Source organism: Candoia aspera, chromosome 3, assembly GCF_035149785.1.
Source record: "Candoia aspera isolate rCanAsp1 chromosome 3, rCanAsp1.hap2, whole genome shotgun sequence".
In the NCBI taxonomy this organism is placed as follows: Eukaryota; Metazoa; Chordata; class Lepidosauria; order Squamata; family Boidae; genus Candoia; species Candoia aspera.
The window spans coordinates 4624651-4650303 of NC_086155.1; the positions used below are offsets into that span (position 1 = coordinate 4624651).

Sequence of the window (25653 nt, forward strand, 5' to 3'; positions counted from 1 at the left end):
ACTGATTGCTCTACTGCTGTTCTCTTTTCTGCCCCGTAGGTGTTGTTATTCGGTACCAGTTCAGTTCATAAGAAGCCCAAACCAATCCTTGATTTGATCAGGGAATCAATCTGGGATCCATAAATGAGATCTGGAGGATAAGCTGGGCAGAGTTATTTTAACCCAGCTTCGCCCACAAAGGTTCTTGGTACATCGCCATCCTAGGTTTGGGGATTGGGGGGTAGAGGTATTGTGACCCTTAGAACTTCCATTTTGCTAATCAGAAAACTTCTTGACCATGGATTGGGAATAGGAGGGGGAAGGAGTATTAGGTATGTTAGCCGCCTTGATTTATAAATATAATAAAGGTGGGATAGAAAATAAATAAAATAAATAAATAAAATAAATCAGAGGACCTGCATCTAATGCTGGGTCAGAGAGACAGATGGGGATTGCAGTTGGCCTACCTTCGATTATGTTACCCAGTGGCCTTTCTACATGAGCTGGCTGAAGTAATCTTGACCATGAAGTTGTATGCCTCAGGGTAATTTTCTTAGGGGATATTCATACTGTCTTGAATAATCCATTTGGGGATTTTATGGACTCCATGGCAATCACTGGGCTGTTTCAGTGCATTGGTGGCAATACACATAGGGCAAGACACTCTCTTGATCTCGTCTCATACATTCTTGACCAAGTCTTCACCCCACTGTGTGAGACAGATGGTTTGATGCTAGGAGGGGTTGAAATCGCATGGTTATATAAGACCATTGGTGGTGAAGTTTGATTTCACAGCATTAATGCTCTGCTGTAGGGAGAGCCAACCTCAGAGACTCTTGCAGAAATGCAGCCCATCTTAGAACCGCTTGACTTTTGCGCATCATAGTTTATTAAAGCTAGCCAGAGGAATTGGCAAAATGGGTCCAGGGAATGGTTAATGCATCATAGTGCAATAGTGGAGCCACTCCTGAAAAAAAAAAGTTCCCTGGATTCAGAGGTTCTTGAAAACTGTTGCCTGAACCCCTTAGTAGAACCCTTTCTGGATAAGGTGCTTGAGACACCAGTGGTGGTACAACTGCAGGATCTCTTGGAAGAGACAGAGTATCTGAACCCACTTGACTACAGTATTGCTTCAGGCTGATTTCTTCCTTTCTTATCTTTCTGATAAGAGCACTGTGGGGACTCACAAAAGCACTATTTTGTCCCCAGAACGATTTAATATCTACATGAAGCTACAGGGTGTGGTCATTAAGTAAGTTAAAGTAACGAGATCAATATGCTATTGTAAGTATAAAAATACTTAAGAGAATAGAGAAGAACATAAGACTTCAAAATTTGACATTAAAGTCAATACTTAGGACAAGCTATAGTTAAGAAAAACAGCTGGGTTGCAACAATTAGAATGGATAGTAGCAATTTATTTTAAAGGGCAGCATAAATAGATTAGTGAATAGTATAGCCTCTAATTAAGCAAATAATTAAAGCAAACAAGAGAAGCATTCCAAAATAGAGGGGAAGTAAACTCCAATATATAGAGTTAAATACATTACAGCAGGAAAGGCTGCTTTCATGGGGAGCAGTGGTTACAATAGTTAGCCTTGGAGTTTGAGGAAAATGGAATGCAGGGTGGAGAAGGGAAATAGACGCACAGCTAAAAGAGGGGTTGGGGTGGGGCCACGTTTAAAACTAGGGTGTAGTCAAGCAAAAGTTTGAGTTTCAAGCAATCTCTTAGCTTAAGACTTTTTAAAAATAACTTGACCTAACCCTTTCATAAAGGAATCTTAAAATAGAGCTATTCCCACAGCCTCATTGCTTAACTTATCCTGTAATTGTTCCATGAAACCGGAGTATTATAGTCTACCAATTATTGCTGTACAGGGCTACCTCTATTCCTTTTGCTAAAATTACCTCTATCAGGGCTACCTCTATTCCTTTTGCTAAATTTAGTGGCTGCTTCATGCAACAACTTGTGGTACACACTGCATATCCTCAGCTTTTCCTTTCCTTCTAACCCCCTTGAGCTGCATCTGGTAACACAATTCCACAACCTCCATCAAATCATCCTTCGTACAACACACATACCTTCTCCAACCCTGCTCTCAGTGGGAGGTCAGAGTGCCTTATTCAACCTTATTCATCCCCCAGTCCCTTTCCAATCCCATCCTCACCTAGGTCAGGTAGAAGGTAATCCCATCCTTCCCCCCAAACCAAGTCTTTCTCCTCCTCACAAAATCAACTCTACCCTAATCATCCGAGACTATCTTGCCCTTCCCTCCCGCTAACATCCAATAAAGTTCTTTCCCCCCTCTCAAATCAGGTAACCTCTCAAACTTGATAATTACACTTTAATTCTTCGCTTCAGTGTCTTCTATTTCCTTGCTTCTCAATGTACTTTGCCTCTGTTCCAGTTTGGAAGATCCTGCCTGTGATTCAGTTAGACATCCTTGGGGAATTTCCAGAGTTAAAGTCTTCATAAAGTACTGTACTATTTTATGTTTTTTTAAATTGTACTGCTCCTAAAACCCTAGAATGATGCAACCTAAAAGTTTCAAATACACAATAAATTAAGTTGGTGAACTGCTGTATAACGGAAAAGTTTATTCACCATAAACTTGTTTTTCTCATTTGTTTTCTTCAAAGTGAAGACATCTTATTATTTTGTTACAGTCTTTTTTTATTCTTGCTTTGTTGTTCACTACTGAAAGTCATAATTGATTGGAGTAGTCTACAAAAATTGCAATAAATAAAGAAAAATCACCTGGTCAATCTATTGAGGAAGCTAACTATATTATTATTCAAGGAACATTACAGATATATATACACATACATACATACACACACCTAGAGGGCTTACTGATTGATTGACTGATTGAGTTCTATACTACAGCAATCCTAAGATTCTTGCAGGCACACAAAAGCAGAAATATCCATGGTAAAAAATACCATGTCTATAATACAAAAATAATAGTCAAAAGCAATCAAACATTCAATCTAAAAGCCAGAGCAGAGCTCTCCTGACTTTACAGGAAATGAGGAATCACAAGGAATTTCTCCTGTAATGTATTTTATATTTTATACTGTATCTTTTTTGCTTTTTATTCATTTGTAAACCGCCCAGAGTTGTTGTTATATGAGATGGGCAGTGAATAAATATGATAAACAAACAAACAAACAAACAAACAATATACTGGATAGCTTGATTCCAGTTGGAGGAGGCTGCCCTGAAGCTATTTAGGAGACAAGTCATAGAGGGTTGTTTAAAGTTAAAACCAGCACTTTAAATTGGACCCAGAAACCTAGCGCCAACCAATGCAGGGTCAGCAGCATAGGTATAATGTGCTCCTTTTGCCAGTCTGCTACACTTTGTACCAATGATAGAACTCAGAAAAGGAGAAACATGTTGAAACAAAAACAGCTGTTTGATACTCAGCTCCATAAGACAAGTTTTAGCAACCCAGTATAAATGGGCCAGACCACTGGCAACACTTAGACAGTGACCCTGAACCCCCCAAACTGAATAATTTCAGTTGTTTAAAAATAGCCACAACCTCATGGAAATGTATTCAATGTTCTTGCATGTGACCTGGGGATTAAACTGCTGAAATCTCATGAAATTTAATGATCTTGCAAGATTTTGGGCATTTTTAAATTTGCTTTTAACTGGGGAGATAGCTGTGCTGTTGCACAAGATTGCAGAATAGTGTCCCACACCAAAAAGGATGTTGTTCCTTAAGTATCAACTCCTTAGTTCTCTGCAATTCCTAAATCACTCAATAGTGTGAGATCTCCATGCAATGCAGGACAATCCTGATAAAGCAAGCAAGTGCTAAAGGATCAGGGGCATCTAATTTGCAAATCATTTAAGTACATATCTACACTAATTCCTAGAGAAAGTAATTAATCACCAATTGGTATAATATACAAATAAGGACTTGTGGCTTGCCTCAGCAGATGGCCGCACCTAGCCAATCCCAGCTTACCTAGAAAGCTAAGCAGGTTTTCCCTTGTTAGTACTTAGATGGGGAACTATTGGGAAAGCAAGGGCTGTAGGCTGGACTGAGAAATCAAAAAAACATCCCAGAAGGAAGTAATGGCAAACTGCTTGCGTATCATGCCAAGAAAACTTCATTAATGTGTCCATGTAAATCACCAAGAGCTTGACTTGAAGATGGCTTCATATTTACTAGAATCAGCTTAAAAAGCAATGAACCAGGTCTCAGCTCAAACTTATTAAGCAGCCACTAGACAGGCAGTATTTTTTTCAGTCCCAATTCTCCAATGCAAAGGGGAGAATAGTAATTATTATTATTGCTTAAACTGAGCTATTGCATAGTGTTTGAAGGACTGCCTAATGAGAAATGTTTTAAACATTTAGAAAGCAATAAATGCTAAGTACTGTTATTAAGACTGTATTTCCTATTTTGGGGAATAGGCTTGAAGGTCACCATCAATGACATTCAGCAAACTGGGTTGCTAAATATTTAATTCAGAGAGATCTGGGTCTATTTAAGGTATCTCAAATTTCAATCAAATACTCCTTAAATGGAATCTGGATTCTGCTTTTCTTCACTTCCAGGTTAAATAAAAGCTTCATATAAAGCGATCAGATTGTTGATATATCTACATCAACTATCTATGTAGACAAGCAGCAGCTATCTACAGGTTTCAGAAAATCTTTCCCAGCTCTAACATGACATGCCAAAAAACAGAATCTGGGACCTCTTGAATGCTAAACATATTTTCTACGTTAGCAAATAGCTGTGGCCAGGTTTCCCAATGCTATATTCTTTTGAGGAGGCAAAGCACACAATCTTCCTCATGGCCTTACCCTTCTTTCCAGATGTAGATGCACCGTTAAGTATCTTTCATCACACACATTTCAGAAAGGCCTAGCTGCTAGAATGTATTATACACATCTCTAAAAAGGACAGTATGTGGGTATGACATATCCAGTATGTGGATATGACACCCAATCATTTAAGTACTACTGCTCAATTTGGGCTCTATTGGGTTTTGGGTTTTTTTTTATCCTGGGCTGGAAGGAGTCAGGGGAGGAGCAGAATGTCTTTAGAAAACAAAATGGTGCATTTTCTAATGCACTGAAACACTGTTGTTAAGCTAACAATATTTTTGATTGTATGCACTGTGAATGTGGGGAAATACCACTTCAAGAGGTTTAGGGCATGAACTGAAAGGGTTAAAGTCAGCCTGATTCTGGCCAGCCAGGTAATACGTGGAGACAACCGAAGTCTAGAAAAATGAAATGCCAAGGGGCCAATCAGGAGATGAGTTTCCCCTGTAAGGAAGGCTTTCAAAAAAGGAGAGGACAGCCTCTCTTTTATCTCTGGGGTTCTTTCTCCTCTGAAGGCACAGCTGTAGGAGTGAAAGCCCCCAACCAGCAACAATAGGGCTAGATCCAGTGAACTTGGGACAACAAGCTAGGATCAGTAAAATCAGTTGTGGTCTGTTCATTTCATGAATTGATATCTGGGCAGTGTGAACTTGTTCTGAGGGATGAGTTTTTGCGTGTAAGGGATTCTGGAGCTGGGAAAATGCCTGGTCCCTAAACTGATAATGACAAAGATTAACCTATTCAGAAAATATTTGTTCATTCCTCCTTCTTTTTTCATAATTTCCTTCTTGTTGCATACAATGAAGATTTAAAACCTAATGAACAAGTGGTGTTCATTCTACAAAAGGAAACTAGCCTTTAGCAGGCACTGCCCTATCAAGTCAGATTATTCAAGGGGACTGCCCCTTGTCTCCTCCCCAGAACATCAGTGGCAGAGATGGTTTTCCAGGAATAAAGTGGCTGATGGCCACATACCTAGTTCGCTGTTTCTAGGTGTTACGGGGAGAAGCAGTGCAGCATGGTTATGGGAGGAGGATCTGGAGACCCCTTAAGAAAGCAGCTAAAGCCCAAGTCATCACACCCCATATATGTGCATTCATGCCCCAAGCACCCCAATGTTTCATTTCCCCAATTTCCCTATTGTAAATGTCAGCTGGCATCCCAGTCACACATGTTCACAGGCTTGGTGTAGATTCAACTTTTTCATGGGAGAGAAATGCTCTATCTGTCATTTAGGCATGGAGGGAGACCAACAGCCTTCACTTGGTTAGAGACAGAAATTTGAGTTCTTTTAAAACAGGAGAACTCCAGGGGGATTCCAAGGTTCCTCCAATCCCTGATTATAGTGGCCTTTCCAGCTAAATTGAAACAGAAGGGACAGCTGTTTCAGGGTCTTCCGTTTTTGGAGAACTAGGCAAATGTCTCCACCACCCGTCTATTAGTTTGTCGTACTGTGGTGGCTTGCATGCTTCTATGATGCTGGACACAATGCCACCAGTGGTTCTACCACCAGAAGGGTCACCCACGGTGGACAGGTTTCAGCAGAGCTTCCAGACAAAGGACAGACCAGGGAGCAAGGCCTGGCAGTCTACTCCCGAAAACGTGCCAATGATACCCTCTGGATCACAACGGAACGTTTTGCAATATAGTGCTGGAAGGTGAGCCCTCAGGTCAGAAGGCACTCAATATGCTACTGGGGAAGAGCTGCCTTCTCAAAGTAGCGCCGAGTTTTGTGACACCGATGGAGTAAAGCCTCCGGGACCTTCATTTGCTGATGTGGCATGACTCAAAATGAGAAGCAACAGCTACAAACAGCCATTAATAACCGGGACATGGAATGTACGAAGGATGAATCAAGGAAAATTGGAAGTTGTCAAGGATGAAATGGAACACCTAAAGATCAACATCTTAGGCACTAGTGAGCTGACGTGGACTGGCACTGGTCACTTTGAATCTGACAATCATATGGTATACCGTGCTGGGAATGAAAAATCGAAGAGGAACGGCGTGGCATTCATCATTAAGAAGAATATTTCAAGATCCATTCTAAAGTACGACGCCACCAGTGAGAGACTAGTAGCGATACGCCTGCAGGGAAGAACAGTTAACACTACTATTATTCAAATGTATGCACCAACCACGAATGCTGAAGATGAAGAAATTGAAAACTTTCACCAAACACTGCAATCTGAAATTGATCAAACATGCAATCGAGATGCTTTGTTAATTATTCGCGGCTGGACCGCAAAAGTTGGAAACAAAGACGGATCAGTAGTTGGAAAATATGGCCTTGGTGACAGAAACGACGCTGGAGATCGCATGATAGAATTCTGCAGGACCAATGATTTATTTGCAATCCTTTCTTCCAACAACAGTCGACGACGGTATACATGGACCTCCCCAGATGGATTACACAGAAACCAAATTGATTATGTTTGTGGCGGGAGACGATGGAGCAGCTCAACACTATCACTTAAGACAAAGCCAGGAGCTGACTGCGGGACAGATCGCCCATTGCTCATGGGCAAGTTCAAGCTGAAGCTGAAGGAAATTGAAGCAAGTCCAGGAGTGCCAAAGTATGAGCTAGAAAACATCCCACCTGAATTTAGAGATCACCTCAGAAATAGATTCGATGCACTAAACACTGACGACCGAAGACCAAAAGAGTTGTGGGAAGACATTAAGAGCATAATATGAGACGAAAGTGAAAGATCATTAAAAAGGCAGGAAAGAAGGAAAAGATCCAAATGGGTATCAGATGAGACTCCAGAAGTTGCTCTTAAACGCCGAGTAGCTAAAGCTAATGGAAGAAAGAATGAAGTAAGTGAGCTAAACAGAAAATTTCAAAGGACAGCTCGAAAAGATAAGGAAAAATATTATGATGAAATATGCAAAGACCTAGAGCTAGAAAATCAAAGAGGAAGAACACGATCAGCATTTCTCGAGCTGAAGAGAAAATTCAAGCTCCAAGCTGCTGTCCTTAAAGATTCTATGGGCAATACATTAAATGACGCAGGTAGTATTAAGAGAAGATGGAAGGAATATACAGAATCACTGTATAAAAAAGGATTAGTCAATGTTCAGCTGTTTCAGGAAGTACTGAAATGATCAAGATCAAGAACCATCGGTACTGAAGGAAGAACTTCAAGCTGCACTGAAGGCATTGGCAAAAAACAAGGCTCCAGGAATTGATGGATTACCAATTGAGATATTTCAACAATCAGATGCAGCAGTGGAAGCACTTACTCTTCTACGTCAAGAAGTTTGGAAGACAACGACCTGGCCAACAGATAGATGGGTTCCTTGCTTAAAAGATAAGTGTGAAATGTTTCCTCATTTGCCATGTTTTGAAAACCTCCCTTTTCTTTCTCAGATCAAAGAACTTCCTTAGTCACACACCTCTACACTGTGTTGTTAAGGGGTCGCATTATAGAATTTACTTCCCTTTTATTTATTTATTTATTTATTAAATTTATATCATAAATTTTTACCTTTTTAATCACCTTTAAGTCAGCTCAGGAACCCTCATTACCACACATACCATGGTTAGGGGAAGGATGCTGGATGAGGTAACCCTAGAAGTTAGGAGGTCAAGTGCTGCAGCAGGAACTACCAAGGCACTATCCTAAAAAGCAGAAAGACAGGACCAGGGTGTGAAGATTCCAGGGTTTCTGGGCAAGGAGGTGTGAGTCCTCCTGTATTTTACCTTAAGGATTCAGCTATGCTGTTACTATTATGCACTACTTTATTCAAAAGTATTCTGCACATCCTGTGAGAGCATCTAGAGAGGACCTGCTTAAGATCCTACCCCAACAAAAGGTGAGAGGGATGTGGGACAGAAGACTGGATTTCTCTGTGTCTGCCTTGATCTTATACAATATGGGCTTGTTCCCTTTGTTCCTGTCATGAAGAAACTTCTTTTTAAGCAGGCATGTCCAGTTAAATCCAAGGATGACTGCTTGGCCTTCACTGGTTATGTTCTGATGTTGTTTTTATGGTGGGGAGGTAGGTTGCTTTTTGGAAGGACAGATTGATTTTTAAGGAATGGAAGTTTTATCTCTTCATGTTTTTAGATTGTACATCACCCAGTAAAAAGGTAGTATAGAATTTTTGTACATAAAATAATTTTCCCCAGGTTGTGAATTCTTGATTTCTTTCTTTTCTACTCACATTTCTTTTTTCACTGATACACTGCAGCTAGTTTAAAATGTTTTAAATACATTTAAAGTAATTTATCACCTTAAAATCCATAGGCTCCTTGCTGGTAATGTCCAATTAGAAACCAAGTGACACGATTTTAAAGAACATTTGTAACCGGACACTAACAAGAGAGGAAAGAGGAACTGATAAGCATTCAATTAGAACTGCTTTCTCTTTTCTCCTATTCTGGGTCACTTGGTTAATCTGAATGTTAGGAGGGCCTCAGTATATTACTACAGCAGGTTTCTGTACAACACTGTTCCATTATTAGGTGTAATGCATGCTTCTTGCACTCTGTAGGGTTCAATTCTCTCTCCCTTTCTCACTCGATTGTTTTCCTTAATGTATTTCTCTGAAGTACCTGAAAATTTATTTACCATTCTGTGAACAACTGATTGCTCCCCAAAATCGTAACAGCCTATGGTGGCTTTTGAATGTATCTATATTTATGATAAATACTCGAACAGGCTCAAAATTATGTAAAATGTTCTACTTATCTTGATTTATTTATTTGGTTAAGTTAGCACTTGAACTGAAGCAAGCCGGCAAGTTGGAAACAGAACTGTAAATAAACTGGGCAGCTGATTTAAATCACTTTGAAGAAACAGTTCTTTTACAACTTGTAACTGATGCTCCAAATCTTCCACCATTCACTTTGCCATTCTCACTACAGTCTGTCACCCCAAGGGTTCTACTTCTATAGAGATTACTGACTACCAATGATATATGCAGAGCTCTGTGAAATTTCATTTTTGTCATGATATCACAAAGGTCTGACTTGAACCTGACTGCACAGCATGCTAAAAGCTAACTCTGTTGTTTACATTTCCTTAAGACATACTGCTGTTTTTCATCAATGGCCAGCAATGAAGGAGGTTAACTGAGAATCAGAATTTGAACTAAGTTAACATTCCAAGAGCAACTGAAAACATAGTCAACAATTCTTCTATCCAGAGTATTTTACTCTGATGTGCACTATTTTGACTGTTGTAACCTGACACATTTAATTCAAGGAAGTTCTTCTTCCTAACACAGAAATATCCCCAATGATTGATTATATATTTCCATGTCCTTATTACTTTTACTATACTGAACCTATTGAACATTTGGTTCCTAAATTTCAATGTAACAGAATGCATTACTATAACAGAATACACAGCACAGAAAAGAGGTGTATGCATGAAGTTTCACAGTAATACAGCCCAGAAGATGATGGATTGACACGTGCTAGATGAATCCAAAAGAACCAGGAAAGAAAATCTTACGAATATGTTTATCACAACTTTCTATTCACAGAAGATACACAATGTGATTTAATAAAATACTATTGTACTAGCAACAGTAAAACAGAAATTAAATTTGGACAGGTAGAAAATAATCAGTTTTTTCTGTCCCAAAGGCCCTCTAATATAGCAGGGATTTCTTCCACTGCAGACGACTAGGGAGTAGAGAAGGGCCTCCAAAGGTTATGAAGTTGGTGAATATATATTTCTTTGAGAGATGATCCTTACAATACCTTGATCCCAACTGAACAGAACTGTAAAATCCAACCAGTGCTTGGGACTAGGTTAGATTTTATTCTGCAATAGCTCCGTCCTGCCTCATTTATAAAACCTGGTGAAGTAGCAGAGGAGGAGGGAATCAACGTTTCTTCTATTTGTCACGCTACTACTTCCCACTACCTTTTCCATTTTTTTTTCCTAAACACAGAAAGCTTATTAAAGAGATGAAAATAAAATAAATATGCAAAGTGTTTTCATTGATAGTGCAAGAGGATAATCATCTAGAAGCACCTCAACATGTGCTTCTGTCATCAGTGACCAGCACTGATGATGTTACCTAGTCAGGTAATAGAACATCTGCAAGCAAACAGCTAGGCTCAGAAAGCACCAAGGACTCCACCGGGAGCTATAAAGGTAATATAAAAACTGAACTATATGCTCCATGGGGTATATACTCTGGCTAATACTTCTGCAGTCAGATGCTGCACTAACTGTATTTCCAAATACTTTTCTAACATTGACCACACATAGTGCATACTACACTACAGTAGTCTTAAGTTGGATCCCAATAAAACCAGAGTATTGCAGATCAGGCTTCTTTTGTTTGAGAGATAGTGCAGCATATGATACGGTAAAATGCATTCCTTGCATTACCTTTTCCCACATCTTCAGCTAAATGAAGCAGCACTAAAACACTACAGTATTTGAGTCTTCAAATAATCAGATCAGAAGAGCAGTCCTCTTTTTAATAAAAAGCGAAGTTGTGTAGACACAGATAGACATGATATTTTTCTTTATTGTGATGGCAGGAAAAGATCAATTCCGTTCTGTTAAAACAATACCATTTTGTAAGATTCTTCCCTTGGCCAGCTATAAATCTAGAATTCTCCCCTGACAGTATTCATAGACCCTATCCAAACCAATCTGAAGGAGCATCCTCTAGGAAATGGTCTGTAATGAAAGACTGACATTTCCATCATAATTAGATAATAAATTTGGAGCAAATGGGGCTGTTATAATGAAATCATACACTTACAGCTTTACTACAAGATGGTGAATGCCCAGGATATTGTTTTCATTATGTCTGAAGTGCTAGCTCATTCATCATTTAAAACCCAAGTTGTCTATTACTGCCAACATGCACCTTTGGACACCTACCAAAAAGATTGCATTCATCTGTTCAGACTTCAAATTGGAAGAATGACTTACAGTAAGTAGTCTTAAATGCCAAAAATAATCCCGATATTGTTAACGCACACATTTCAGGCCTATTTTTGGTGTTACATGAATATAACAATTAACCTACACATTTCTCAAACCCATCAAGGTTGCAGAAACATTTATTAAATGTATATTAACGTATACGTATATTAAACGTATATTAAAAATAATGTGAAACAGTCTTCAAGAAAGAATACAGTATTTTCAGAGGTGCTCCTCTCAGTTTATATATGTGGTCTTCTATGTTCAAAGTATCTTAATATCGCTGCTATCTTAGAGCAAGAATTGAAAAGCTTTGGCTGGCAGACTGGCAGGCCTAACATAAAATGGAGGGTTTCCCACTTAGCCTGTCAAGGCTGTATCCAAACCACACCCCTTCTCCCTGCCTTAGTGAAGAGAAAGAAATGGGGTAACTTCCAAATTATCTATCTATCTATCTATCTATCTATCTATCTATCTATCTATCTATCTATCTATCTATCTGATTCATATAGCTGCCCATCTCACAAAGCAAGCGACTCTGGGCTTTGAAATGTCTGTAAACTACCTAGAATCCTTGAAGACTGAGGCAGTAGATAAATTGCACAAATAAATAAAATAAACAACTGATTGGATATGTCTTTCCTCTTTCCCAATAATGAAACTTTCTCAATCATATGGACCAAGGCATGCCCATGTCTTGAATGATGTTTTTGTTTCAGACAATACCTGCTTTGACAACTGATGTACCATTCAAACAATGGCAAAAAGATATATCTAAATTTGTATGGCAAGGGGGGAAAATCACAAATTAAATACGAAGTGTTACAAGATGCAAAGGAAAGAGGAGGATAGGATTTACAGGATTTGGAATTGTATTTTGTAGCTTGTTGTTTGGTTTGGATGAAAGAATGGGTGTTGTTGAGAAACAAAAGACTTTTAGAGTGAGAAGCGCATGACCCGAGGTTTGGATGGTATGGATATTTATGGTAGGATAAAGTAAGTTCATATGGATTTTAAAAACCACTTTATTAGACGTGCCATATTGAGAATATGGAAAAGATATAAACCCAGGCTATGCCCAAAAACATCTCTATGGATCTCAGCATAAGAAGCATTTTACAGAAGAGAAACAACAAGCAAAGACAAATGGTTAAACTATCAGAAATTACTAGAGAATCACCAAGGAGAATAGGTGGAGAGGAACTAATGGCAGAAGGATATAACTGTTTTTCTCATTTATAGTTATCAGAAAGTTTTAAAATGGATAAAAGACTTATGGTATGGAGCAAAGAAAGACAGAATTTGAAGTGAAATTGTGTACTGATGATGAACATGTAATTGCTAAAATGTATAAACTTTTGTTGAAATTTGAAATGGAAGAAGAACAGGTTAAAGAATGTATGATAAAGTAGGCTAGGAATTTTGGTTATAATATACAGATGGATCAATGGGAAAGTATGTGGTCAAAGGAGTTGGAATTTACATTATGTTATGATCTGAAAGAGAATTTTTATAAAACGATGTATTGTTGATACATGACACCAGAGAAATTATCTGGAATGTATAAAGGCATTCCAAACATATGCTAGAAATGCAAACATGAAGGGACATTCTATCATGCTTGGTGGATGTGTAAAAAAGCTAAAAAATGTTGGATTCAAAGACACACCTTGATATAGAGGATTTTAAAGATTAATATTCAATTGAAGCCAGAACTTTTCCTTTTAGGACTGATGGATACACAGAAAAGAGTTATCGAAGATTATTTCAATAAATGATTATTGCAGCAAGATTATTAAATGCACAAAGGTGGAAAGAACCCACACTACCCCCATGGAGGAATGGTTGGTGAAATTGACAACCTGCTAAGATGGCCAGACTGACTTCTTTGATTACAGAAAGGTTGTTATTGACATTAATCAATGACTGGAAACCCCTTATGGACTTTTTGCAAAAAAGAGAATTTTTTGTAACTTATTAGAAAGAATAGGTTATAGAAAGAAGGAATTTGATGTAATCTTAGAGAGAGGTTTGATTAGAATTGTATCTATAACTGTCAAGAAGAAGATTGGAAGCCATTTCTTTATATTTCTTTTCAAGTTTTCTGTTCATTTTATTTTTTCTAGCTCCTTTTTTGCCCTTATTTTCCTTTTCCTTTTCTTGTTCACATTTACTGTATCTTTTTCTTTGAATGTACTTATTATATATGTAAAATCTTTTAATAAAAACTATTTTTAAAAAAAACTGTAGTTTTTTTTAACTAATATATTCTAAACAGTTATTCATGTGCATTATGTAACTGCATTGAAATCAAATGAAACATTCTTACTTGCTTCTTGATTACTGTACGGCCATCCAGGGGCAGTCAGAAAGGGTGGCACCGGTGAGGTTGTCCTGCTGTCATCTCCAAGTTGTTGTGTAATATGGCGCACAGTGTCCTTGTTTTTTCTATTCTTTCTACGCCCTGTAGGCTGCCACCCATCTGAAGCTGCTTGTTCTGAGAAAGCATTCTGCATTGCACTATCTTTGGCAGACTGTAAGTCATTTCCTGCATAATGAGGTGGAGAGATCTGTTCTTCTTTGATATGCAAAGTCCCATAGCCCAAATCACTAGACCAAAGAGACTGGGATGAAATGTCATCATGACTATCTGATTTTGGTTCTTGATCCTCTTTTCCATATGTACTTCCTCCTTCATGACAGCTAGCAATAGCTGAATCGCCAGAGGAGTTTGCTGGACTTGTCCTTCGAGCCAGCCAGGGAGATATGCTCCTACCAGCTACCACAGCAGAAATCAGAGCATCTGTATTGCTGCTAGAGGAAGCCCCAAATTCGTAATCAATAAGTTCATCCGATGCATCAGACTTTATGCTTATGTCAAGAGCAGCCTTTATGAAATTGTGACAAGCTTGCACAATATCAGTCATCTGAAGATAGCTAGCAGCTGACATCACCTCAATAACATTCCTGCTGGTCAATGCAAGGTGTGCTGAGTACATGAAGTCAATTATTGCTTTAAAGCCCTGTGCTGTTACAATATCTAAATGAGTGACTGTTGTTTGATCAGAGGTCTTCTGCACCTGACAATACAATGTCTTGAAGTAACGACTACTCCCAAGTAAAATATTTTTATGAGCCTTGAAAATCTTTCCCTCCACTATAATACAAACATCACAGAGGATACCATGCTGCCTTTGTTCATTGAGTTCTTGAAGGAGATGATGATAATGGGAGGCAATCTCCATGTCTTCCTTTCGATTATTCATTTAGAAATATTTGCACTCCCACGTGTGCACACTCTGTGAGGAAGAAGTAGAGACATCAACATGTTAAATGAACCATCAAACTATGTAGGTCACCACAGACAATTCAGAAACATTTAAAAGTTTCTAGGTTTGAATGACTAATTAAAAAATTATTTTGAAACAGAAATGACTATTTGTTGCAATATGTTATCATTAGTAATTGAGGGCCAAACTAAACAGATTAAAATATATCTATAAATTTTAGGAATAGTTTTTTTAAAAAGGTTAATCATCTAAACATACACATTTATTGGCACTGCAACACAAAAAGAGGGGCCATTTAAACCTTTCCTGCAGTCTTGGGGACAATCTTCAGCTTTAACTGCACTGAAGAGAAATCCTGGCACCAATGGACAATTTTCTCTTAATGCAGACAGGAACATCAATGCCAAACATATTCCGGGGTCACTGACGGAAGGGGAAGGTTAAAACCAGTATATTAAAACTGCCTTGAGTTATTTATAAAAATAATAAAGGCAGGATAGAAAATAAAAAATAATATTTGTTAAAATCCCAGTAATGATCAACACTCTACATTTAACTATTAGCATTTCTTAAAACCATTTCAGAGTGCATTTACCATGGTTTGATTCAGCTCTAGGAAGTAACTTGGACTAAGCAAGCTTGGCTCATCAAAGCACAGCTATTATTGTTGTTTAAAAGCTGACTACAAGGTATTAAAATCATTATCCAAGCATTCTGTACCTATGAATATTTCAAACATAATTAAGAGAAGTGTGATGTACTTACTAACACTTTGAGGGAAAAAATAAGAATTTAAATTTATAGCGTGAAAAGATCACAGCAAGCTACTGCTGAAATTGCGTACAGAAGCTAAATGTATGGAAGGATTCTGTATTTCCAGAGAGACAGCAGTAGCTCTCTGGGAAGAAATTATCCTTAGACTACATCAACAAACTACATCCGAGTTATACATAAATTCACTTCAACCTCAGTTTGTTTACATGTTCAAAATGAGAATCACAGGTGAACAGTCCTTGATGATAACCAGCAGTTTTCAGGTGAGCCTTATCCCATGTCTTTTCCCTCTGTGTTTTCCCTTTTATTATATTGTTAGAAATCTCGATACATTATACTGTTTCAACACAATGATATTCGTGCAGTATTAATTAAAATTATTAACATTCTATTGTTTAGATGACTTAGAATATTGGAAATAAAAATGTTTATCTGTTTGTGACATTCAAGCAACAAGCATGTGTGCTATTGCTTATGCTACTCAAATAACATGCACAGCATAAGATGCAGTGGCCTTACATGCACAAGATGTAAAAAATAGGAGGGGAAAGAAAATCTAAGAAATAGCAGAAAAAAGTCTCCAACCAGGAGACTCTGAGAGGCTTACGGTGCCTGCAGTAATACATTAAAACAATACAATACATATAACAAGGAGCAAGGAACAGCAAACACCCAAACACCCAAGATACTGCGTTCCAACCGAAAAGAAAAGGCGCCCCCTCAAGCACAGTTCAGTATTGCATCTATATGCCAAATGACCTCCAGAAGAGCCAGGTCTTCAAGGCTCCTCAAAAACTTAACAGGGAAGGGAAAGTCTTTAGATCCAACAGAAATGTGTTCCAAAGGAATAAGCAAGCATAAGTAATGTCCTTGAAGAGGGCATTATCTCAGTAAAGGGACTCTTAACATTCTTTCTTCTCCTGATCTTACCAAACAGATAGATTCCATTTGGAACAGGCTGTCTCAGAGATACCAGGCCCTAAGCTATATATGGCTTAACGGCCACAACCAACACCTTGAATTGCATGGGAAAGCTAACTAGCAACCCATGCAGCTCCTCCAGCAGAGGTATTATGTGGATAAACCTTAGTGTGCCCATAAGTAACCAGATGTAGTTTCTGAACGGTCTTTTAAAGGCAGCATCATGTACAGCAAGGTACAATAATCCAGATATCTTGGAGGAAAGCATGGTAGGCATGCAGGAATCCTGGACAGAAATGCACATAGTATTATTACTAATTTCAAATTTAGATCAAATACAGTATACGAGAATTACCAGGCTAGTTTCCACTAGCTAAACACAATAACGGGTTTAACTAAACCAGAAAAACCTAATCTCTTCTAGCTCTGAGGTTCAGCAGAACAGGCTTTTGCCACCTCTGACTTGTAAACCTGGATACTGATCTTGACATAGCAACATGGCCTTCAGATCTACACTGACATCCAAGCAGCAGAGAGATGGAAAAGTGACAGGCTGCTTTGAGTGACACCTTGGAAGTAGAGCATTATACCTAAGTGGGATGGCATCTGTAATCAGGCTTGACCAGTGCCACCTGTGCTTGGCTGGAGACCTCATCTTCAGAACATTCAAATGTTGAAACAATATCTGTAACAGACTGACCTAGAATACCCTGTACTTTGAACTCACCCCTTGCTATGACTACCCAGATAACCTGATCTTTCACCTATGCTGGAAGTGCTTTGTGCCAGTTTCTTTTTTTTAATCTAGGATTATAAAACTATACTTTTGAACTTTTGTGTGAGAACCAGGAGATGACACAAGCTCAGTTTTAAAAGTTCTTGCTTTTGGGAATTCCATGAAATGCAAGCCTGACTAGCTTTCAGAAGCACTTCATACATTTCTAGTAGAGCAAACATGCAATGGTTTGGTATATGAGAGATCCTTTTGACAATAAATGTTCAGATCTCTCATTAAGGCATAATAAATAACACTATAGAGAGATTCTGGTTGATTTGACTTCCTTTACTTAAATATTTTGTACACGTTCATAAAAAAGAGAACCATGAATTCATGCAACTCCCCCCAAACCAACATTAATATAATGTTATTGTGGGGAAAAGAGGAGGAGAAAGAAGTATTAGGTATGTTTGCCACCTTGAGTTATTTATGAAAATAATAAAGGCGGGATAAAAAATACATACATACAAACATATGACAATAATCCCGATGAGTACATCACTACTCTTAATATTGGCGTGATAGCTTCCTTTTAAACACATTTCAATTTAGGTAAACATTATTTTGTTAATGCAGTATTAAGGACAACTCTGCCGGATCAGATCGAAAAGCTGCCTAGTGTAGCATCCTGTGTCTGTAGTTCCTATGGGAATGCGTAAACAGGCCGTGAAAGCAACAGTCTTTCTCTGCTATTGTTCCCCAATGACTGGCAGTCAAAGGCAGGCTACCTCAGGTCTGAAAGACGCATACAAGCATCATTAATTGTCTTATCCTCCATTAATTTGTTTAATCCCTTTTAAAGCTGTCCAGCTTGGTAGCCATCGCTGCATCATGGGGAAATGAATTCCACACGCTGACTATATGCTGTGCAAAGGATGTCCTTTTGTTTCTCTCAACTCTTCTTCCATTCAATTTTTTCACCTGACTGAAGTTTATAATATTAAGGGAAAGGAGGAGTATCTACTTCTCAAGATTTTACCATCAGGTCTTTTTTAGCCTTCTGAACGTGTCTGGATCCAAGCCTGCCTGTTTTCTCCTTGAGAGAAAAGATTTCTTGCTTTTAACATATTCTTCTTGCCTGAAAAAATCTTTCTGTCAAGTTTTCTTCTTCTGAATCAGGCTTTTGGGACTAGATAGTTGATTCATAGACACTTAGACAGTACATATAAACCTATCAGCTATTTGCATTTGGAGCAGGGAATATTATGTAAAGCAGAGTAAGTAAGTAGTAAGAAATATGCCAAAGAAATTAAAGCCATGAGATAATAAAAGGAAACATAGCTAATACTGTATATTTATACTGTCATCATTCACAATTCCTCTCCACGCCTGTCTATCCGTGCAAATTATCCCTGTTTCCACCACTTCCTTCCATATACCACTTCATAGACTCGCCTGGACAAAAGGCAGGATTTAAATCTGGTAAATGAAGGTTTTTCCATAAGTGGGCCAATGAAAATTTAATAGGAGTAGATCTATGCAGTACAGTATTCAGATCCAAAGTGGGCAGAGATGCTTTGTTTCTGGCACGGGTGTCTTGTGCCAGGAAAAGACACATCTCCTTTAAGGAGCAGCCAGAGCAGCTGAAAGGAAGAGAGAGGGTGCCCACGTCAAATCCAAAACCGGTGGGGCTCAGATAGTACCACTGCGTGTTGCCAGAGCTACTGCTAAGGAGATTTGACAGGATTAGTGGTAGACTGAATTTAGTGTGTTGTGGAAAGATCCCCCAATACTCATCCTATAAGGCAGCCCAAATATATTGCTCTTCAAAAACACGTTATTAATAGTCAGGGCTAACTTGTTGCCACTGAAAATCCAAAGTCACTTGATGTCTTTTGATCTGAAGACCAGCTATGTGACCCACACAACAAAGTGAGCCAAAGCATCCATCAGTTTAAAGTCATGCCAAACACAATTTTGCTGATGAGCAGGTACCACAGCAATATTAATCTGTGGCTGCAAGTAAAAACTATCTTGCTTTTGATGTAATGCAGCAAACAAAACATCTCTTCTGGACTGTTCGCTATATACATGGAAGTGAGCACAGCTGTGAATCAATGCTGGTCTAATATTATGAATGCTATGGTTGCTACTGAAATTAGAATCTCAGCCAACATAGGAATAATTAGACATGAATGAAAGCAGTTTCTCTTAAAATCCAATCAAAAAGTATTCATACGTTCAACTAATTGTAAACTGCCCAGAGTCCCCCTTTTAGGGGGAGATGGGCGGTGATAGAAATGTGAATAATAAATAAATAAATAAAATGTACAGGATTACAGTACATCTTAGTTAAATGTTAAACATATGTATATAAATATTTTATTTCTTAAACTTTTATCTCACAAGTTAAGCACTGCTAACAAAGATTGATTCTTCTCAAAACCTGTTAATCTATAGATGAGATATATGCCAGAATTCATTAAGCATCTCAGTCTTGAAGGAAAAATTGTAAACTATATTAAGCCACAATACTTCTTTTTCTTAAAAGCATGCAAACCATGTACATGATTCCTTTTTCTTCCTATCAAAGATGCAAGAGAAAAAAGAAAGCAAGGCCAATGCTGGAAAATTAATCTCATTTATGTTGTAAACATATGGGGGGGGGAAGCAAACAAACAACAGCAAAGAAAATAACTGTAACCTTTTAAGTTCACTTTGACTGTACAGTATACAAGTGGAATCTGAACTAGTGGCTGGAATTACACATCACAATAAAAAATAAATTTTTAAATCACTGATGTTGAGAAACCACAGTATCCTGGACCACCCGTAATGCTAAATCACAATGGATAGATTTACAAAATAACACTTAGGTCTGGTACAATGTATGACCACTACCAGTGCTGCTGTGTTGGTATCTTTTGAATCTTCTTCAAGGTTCAAAATAAGATTCTTCGAAGATACTCCCATTCTGCCCTGGTTTCCCAGGTTACAATTCTCCTATTTCTTCAAATTCGTTTATATTTCTGAAAATACTCAGTACCCAAAAGGTGCTAATACATGCCTCCCTCTTATACATGGCTGCTGCCAGTTTGGTTCTACAAGGCTGTATACCTGAAGAATGACTTTGTAATTAATACAGTATACCTAAATATATGACTAGTTATTATCTCCTACCATAGAATCAAAGCTGTAAGGTACCTTGTAGGATATCTTGTCCAACTTCCTTATTAAATACGAGATTCAGAATTTGAGCATCCTAGAAGATTATTGTTCAGCCTCTTCTTGAAGAACTTCAGTAAAAGAAAGCCCAGTGGCAACCTAGATAAATGACTGTATTCTCTATTGCTTTTACTATTCAGATACGTTTCCTAATGTCTCACATTGAGATTTACTTTCCCTTAAACTCATTAGATCTAGGCAGAAAAGAACAAGTCTGCTCCCTGTTAAGTATTTGAAAAGAACAATTATGGCCCCATTCTCTATCCTGCCTTTTTTCTCTGAGGGTTAAATAAGCTTTAACTAACTGGGAACCCTCCAAATGAACACTAACCTGCACTGAGCAGACTTGATAGCCCTTACAGTCCTGGGAGTCTGTGTGTGGACATTGGATTCAATGTTCATGCTGGCTGGGGAATTCTGGGAATGGAAGTCCACACATCTGGAACGTATCCACATTAAGGAAGCCTGAACGAAATGTACCCAGTTCTTTAACCTTCTACAACATTAAGGTATAACTTCCTTTCTATACTGCTGACTATTTTTACTGCCCTCCTCTAAACCCATTTTTCTACCCTCTTATTAAAATGTGATACCCCAAATCTGGACGCAGTGTTTCAGATAAGACATGTGAAGTGCAGAATAAAGTAGAATGATTACTTCCAATGCATTGCACAGTGGTAGTTTTAATGTGCCATATATCACATTAGGATTTTTTTTTTTGCAGTGGCATATTGTCTATTCACGTTTAGTTTTCATTTGTGATAAACAGCAATCCCATTTTTTTCAAATATATGGCTTTCAAGACTAGTATCTATATCCTATATCCCTTTTTTAACTAGTGCTAAATTTCACATTGTTTCTAATTTATTGTATGTTAATTCCAGGTTTTTATTCTAACAAAATTGTTTCAATTTTATTTTCATTAACCGAGATAATACCTGTCCATTCTGGCTTTGCCATCTGCAAACTTGAATACAATCCACTTGATCAACTATCACTAATAAATATGGTAAAAACCAAAAAACTCTGAACCAAGCATCCTAATGACACTTCTATAAGCACTTGCTGGTTGGATTCATGCACTGCCCTATGGTTTGTTTAGCCATACAATATACAACCCCATTGTCTCGTTTCTGTAACGTAAGACACGGAACACAGTTAACGGATACAAAGACTAGGTTCACATAAGACAATAAACAATTTACTTTAGAGTACTATGGGGACTCTATCTTTGAGTCCTGTTTTCCAAGTAATCACGTATATGCCCACAATCACTTGTTTTGCAAGCTAAAGTATAATGGACGATTTTTTTACCATTTCCTTAAAATCAAAATTAATTGTGTCCATGGAATTCTTACAAATCAGTAAGCTAATAATCTGTTTTTAAAACAAATGTGAAATATTAAACTGGCCGGATATATTCTTGAAAATGTTGTTGGCTTTTTAGTACTACTGCAATGTAACTTTGAAAGTTTAGCTTTAGGTTTTTAATTTGCACTGTTACTATTTGAAAAATGCTTAAACAGGTCAACTGACTGATTTTGTGAGAATAACTCTACTTACCTTAAATCAACTGGTATGACTACAGGAATATCAGAATACATCTAATAGTCTACTAATCCTGTTGTGCAAACTGTCAAGAGTTTTCTACATAGAAATAAGTAATAATTCAGGGAATTATGAGCATAAAGGATAGCTAAAAGGTGATCAAGGGATAGATCAAGGGAGCCTTTCAAAGATTTTAACTAAGCATTTTTGTCCTTTTATTTACCAATTAAATTAAGAATATAGCCAAAATAATGCCAGAAAGTCAAGTTGTGATCTGAAGAAGGATGCCATAAGAAACAAAGGCGAAAGAAGGAATTTTAGATGCTGGCAATTCTTAAAATTACTTTTACGTAAGAAGCTAGAATGAGAAAAATTGTAAGTAAATGTGTGCAATACTTTATTAATTAGAACATTGCAAGAAAATGAGGTATCTAATTGAAAGGGTTCACATAAGGTAGAAAAGGTAATTTCTTTATGGAGTATAGCTGTCACATACCAAAGCTAGCTTCTTTTTAGTTAGTAATGTACTATCCTAGCTCCCTCACAAAAAAGTGTGCCAAGGTTGTATCATAAAATTACTCAAGCATCTCTTTTAAATACATCACCTGGAAAAGAACATAATTACTACTATACGGATGCCCTAAAAATACAAGCCATAGGGACAATATGGCCCATTTCCTTTTTTCCCTTAAATTTTAAGACCTGACCTGTATATCAGTTATTAAAACGTTTATGTCTAATTAGCAAATACTGTCCTTTTGAAAAGACCACATAAATTAATTGGATCAGACTTTAGAAGAGTTGCATATAATAAATGATACACCACAACCTGAAGTAAACCCATTCTATTAGAACAAAATTTCAATCAGTGATCTAATCTACCAACAGCGAAATTAGTATTTCATCAAAGTAAATGATAGCCACATAGTTCTAAGTCTGAAACCTTAAATGTAGTACTAATTCTAAATCAAGATACAAGTATTTTACAGAATGCAATCTGTCATGTGATATAGTAAAGCAATCATTTTTCATTACACAAATTAAAACGGTAAACTGGAGTCCTTGGTGCTCCACAGTTCAACCCTGAGCTACATATATTCTCTTCTATTGAAACTATAAACTCCAGACATGTGCATATACACACACACACACACACTGTATCACATAAAAAAAATTGAAGAATGAACTTGACAAGTAGTAGCTTATTCAACTGTTATAAATTCATTCCAGATCAGCCAATCAATATAATAGAATTGGCTGTCCAACATTATTCTTTTATTTGTGAAATATGCTATAATTATTTAAAGTAACCCAGAACAGCCAAAGTTTCATATGCATGAGAAAAGAAACTCTTCTGAGATTTTGAACATTTGTTCCTCATTTTTTAATCAGAAGTTTTTCTCTTTGGAGAAAGCATCTTAAAATAGAAGCATCCACACACAGTGTGTGTTTGTGTGTGTGTGTGTGTGTGTTGGTAGGTAGGTCGGTAGGTATATAAATAGATACAATTCAAATACTGCTTTATAATACAACCATTTCAGTACAGTACAGGTACTTTGAAGAGCACCACTTGCAACAATATCCTTTTTATAACATCTTGAAACAAAGCTGATAATCCTCCCAGTCCTCCATGCCAAACAAATTCAAGAAATTGAAGAGAGGCAGAAAACTCAATTAAGAATGAAACTGTTCTTGCATACACATTTGTCATAAATTAAAAATATATTGCTCTGCTTAAGTAGTCAGTTACTCATTTTACGCCAGCCAACCCTTCTACTGTTATACTATAGGAAATCTTCTTTATGCCTTATTTATCATCAGGGATTGCACTATAAAACGCTACTTGCAATACTTCTATGAAACTAACATACCTATTTACAGATACAAAAAGACAAGATAACTTTGAAAACTCTCCAACACCACTACTTCCTTTTTCCTTTTTTTAAAAGAAGCATATCACTTATTTTTTTCCCCTCTACTAACCATAGTCTCTTACGGACGGCTTTTCCGTCAAAAGGTCCTTACCTGCACATATTTTCAAATCAGCCCCTTAAGTTGTTACAAACATATTGAGCAACCGGCAGAGCTTTAGGGAAAAGGAGAAACCCTAATTTGAGGCTGGGTTTAAAGGTATCGGGGTCACTTTCGACGTTTCCCCGTTTACAATTAAAATGGAGGCAAGCCCAGGAGACCCGTGCCCGGCTTCAGGGAAAGAGACAATAACCCAAAACAGAACCGGCGTGGCTTTGAGGAGGCAGAAAGAGAAAGCAAGAGGGGAAATCTGCATGTCTCATCAGCGTTATTACCTCATCCCTTTTTCTCCCAAGCACTTCGGTGGGACCCTCTCTCTCTCTCTCGACTAACTCTTGGTCCAACTTGCACGGATGCTTATTTTTTTAAAGTTTTTTTTTTAAATTGAATATATCCGTCAGCGCAGACGGGCTGGTTATTTTGCGAAGTGGAGCTGCTGTGAAAATGCCCCCTCGTCTCCTCTCCACTCCCTTGAGCTGGGTGTTGACGCAGCAGAAATTACCAGCTGGAAAATTCCCCTTTTGGAGGTGGGGGGAGGGGAGGGGAGAAGCAGGGGGGGTTAACCCCCTGCCAGTCAGCCCCTGCCGGCCCTCATCCCTCCACCCCCCAGCCCAAATAAGGCATCGCGTCCCGGGGCGAAGGGAGATCAGAGGCGCCCCCTGCCCCATCTGCACGGGGGGGTCATCGCCTCTCTCCCCCCCACCTCCCTCCCTCCCTCCAGGATATTCCGGGAACGGCCCGCAAGGTGGCCTCTACCCCAGCGGCTGCAGCCAAGGGGGCGCGGGGGGCGAGAGCGCGGGTTCACCTTGAACCACGCCGGGGGGGGTAGAGAGGAGGGAAGGGGACTCCTCCCCCGCGCGGGCACCGAGGGGGCAACTTCTCTGAGGCGCCCCCCCGCATTCGCACAGGGCGCCCGCTCCCCCCGCGGGGGAAGTTGCCAAGTTGCGAGCGGGAGGCCGAGCCGGCCTCAGCTTACCTGAGGGGGCAGCGGCGGCCGGAGCGCGGGCTCCGCTGGGCGGCCACTCGCTCTCGCTTTACTCCCCTCACGGGGCTGGGGAAGGGGAGCCGCGGAGGGCGCCGAGGGGGAGACGGAGCGCGTTCCCGCCTCTTTTTTTTTTTCCTCTCTCCCCCCCCACCCCCAGGACAGGGGGGAGGGGCGCGCGCGCTCCTGCCGCCTCCTCACCCAACTTGGCCGGAGAGGGGGAGGGGCCATGCTCGAGCCCGGTAGAGCCGGCGAAGGAAAGGGGGAGGGGCGGGGCCGGCCGGGGAAAAGCAGGCGATCTCGCCCCGGATTGGGTAGGGAGCGACCCCAGCCTCCCTAAGCCACGCCCCGATAGAGCCTCGCGTCTTCTCCCCCCACCCCCCCCGCCCGTCCGCCTCCCTCGCGCCGGCCAGGGAAAGGAGAGAGAG

The 25653-nt window shown here is 38.9% G+C and overlaps 1 protein-coding gene across 1 annotated transcript in view; it reads right to left on the minus strand.

Annotated features, from left to right (window-relative positions):
- The window catches only part of ZBTB46 (zinc finger and BTB domain containing 46), a 73147-nt gene extending 47706 nt beyond the window's left edge, over positions 1 to 25441 (minus strand). Inside the window, exons 1-2 of the mRNA XM_063296886.1 lie at positions 25220 to 25441; positions 14066 to 15035 (exon numbers count right to left, since the gene is read on the minus strand). Of these exons, the coding sequence (XP_063152956.1) occupies positions 14066 to 15002 (937 nt within the window). The 5' untranslated portion in view covers positions 15003 to 15035; positions 25220 to 25441. The remainder of the gene's footprint in view (positions 1 to 14065; positions 15036 to 25219) is intronic.
- Positions 25442 to 25653: the final 212 nt, after the last annotated feature.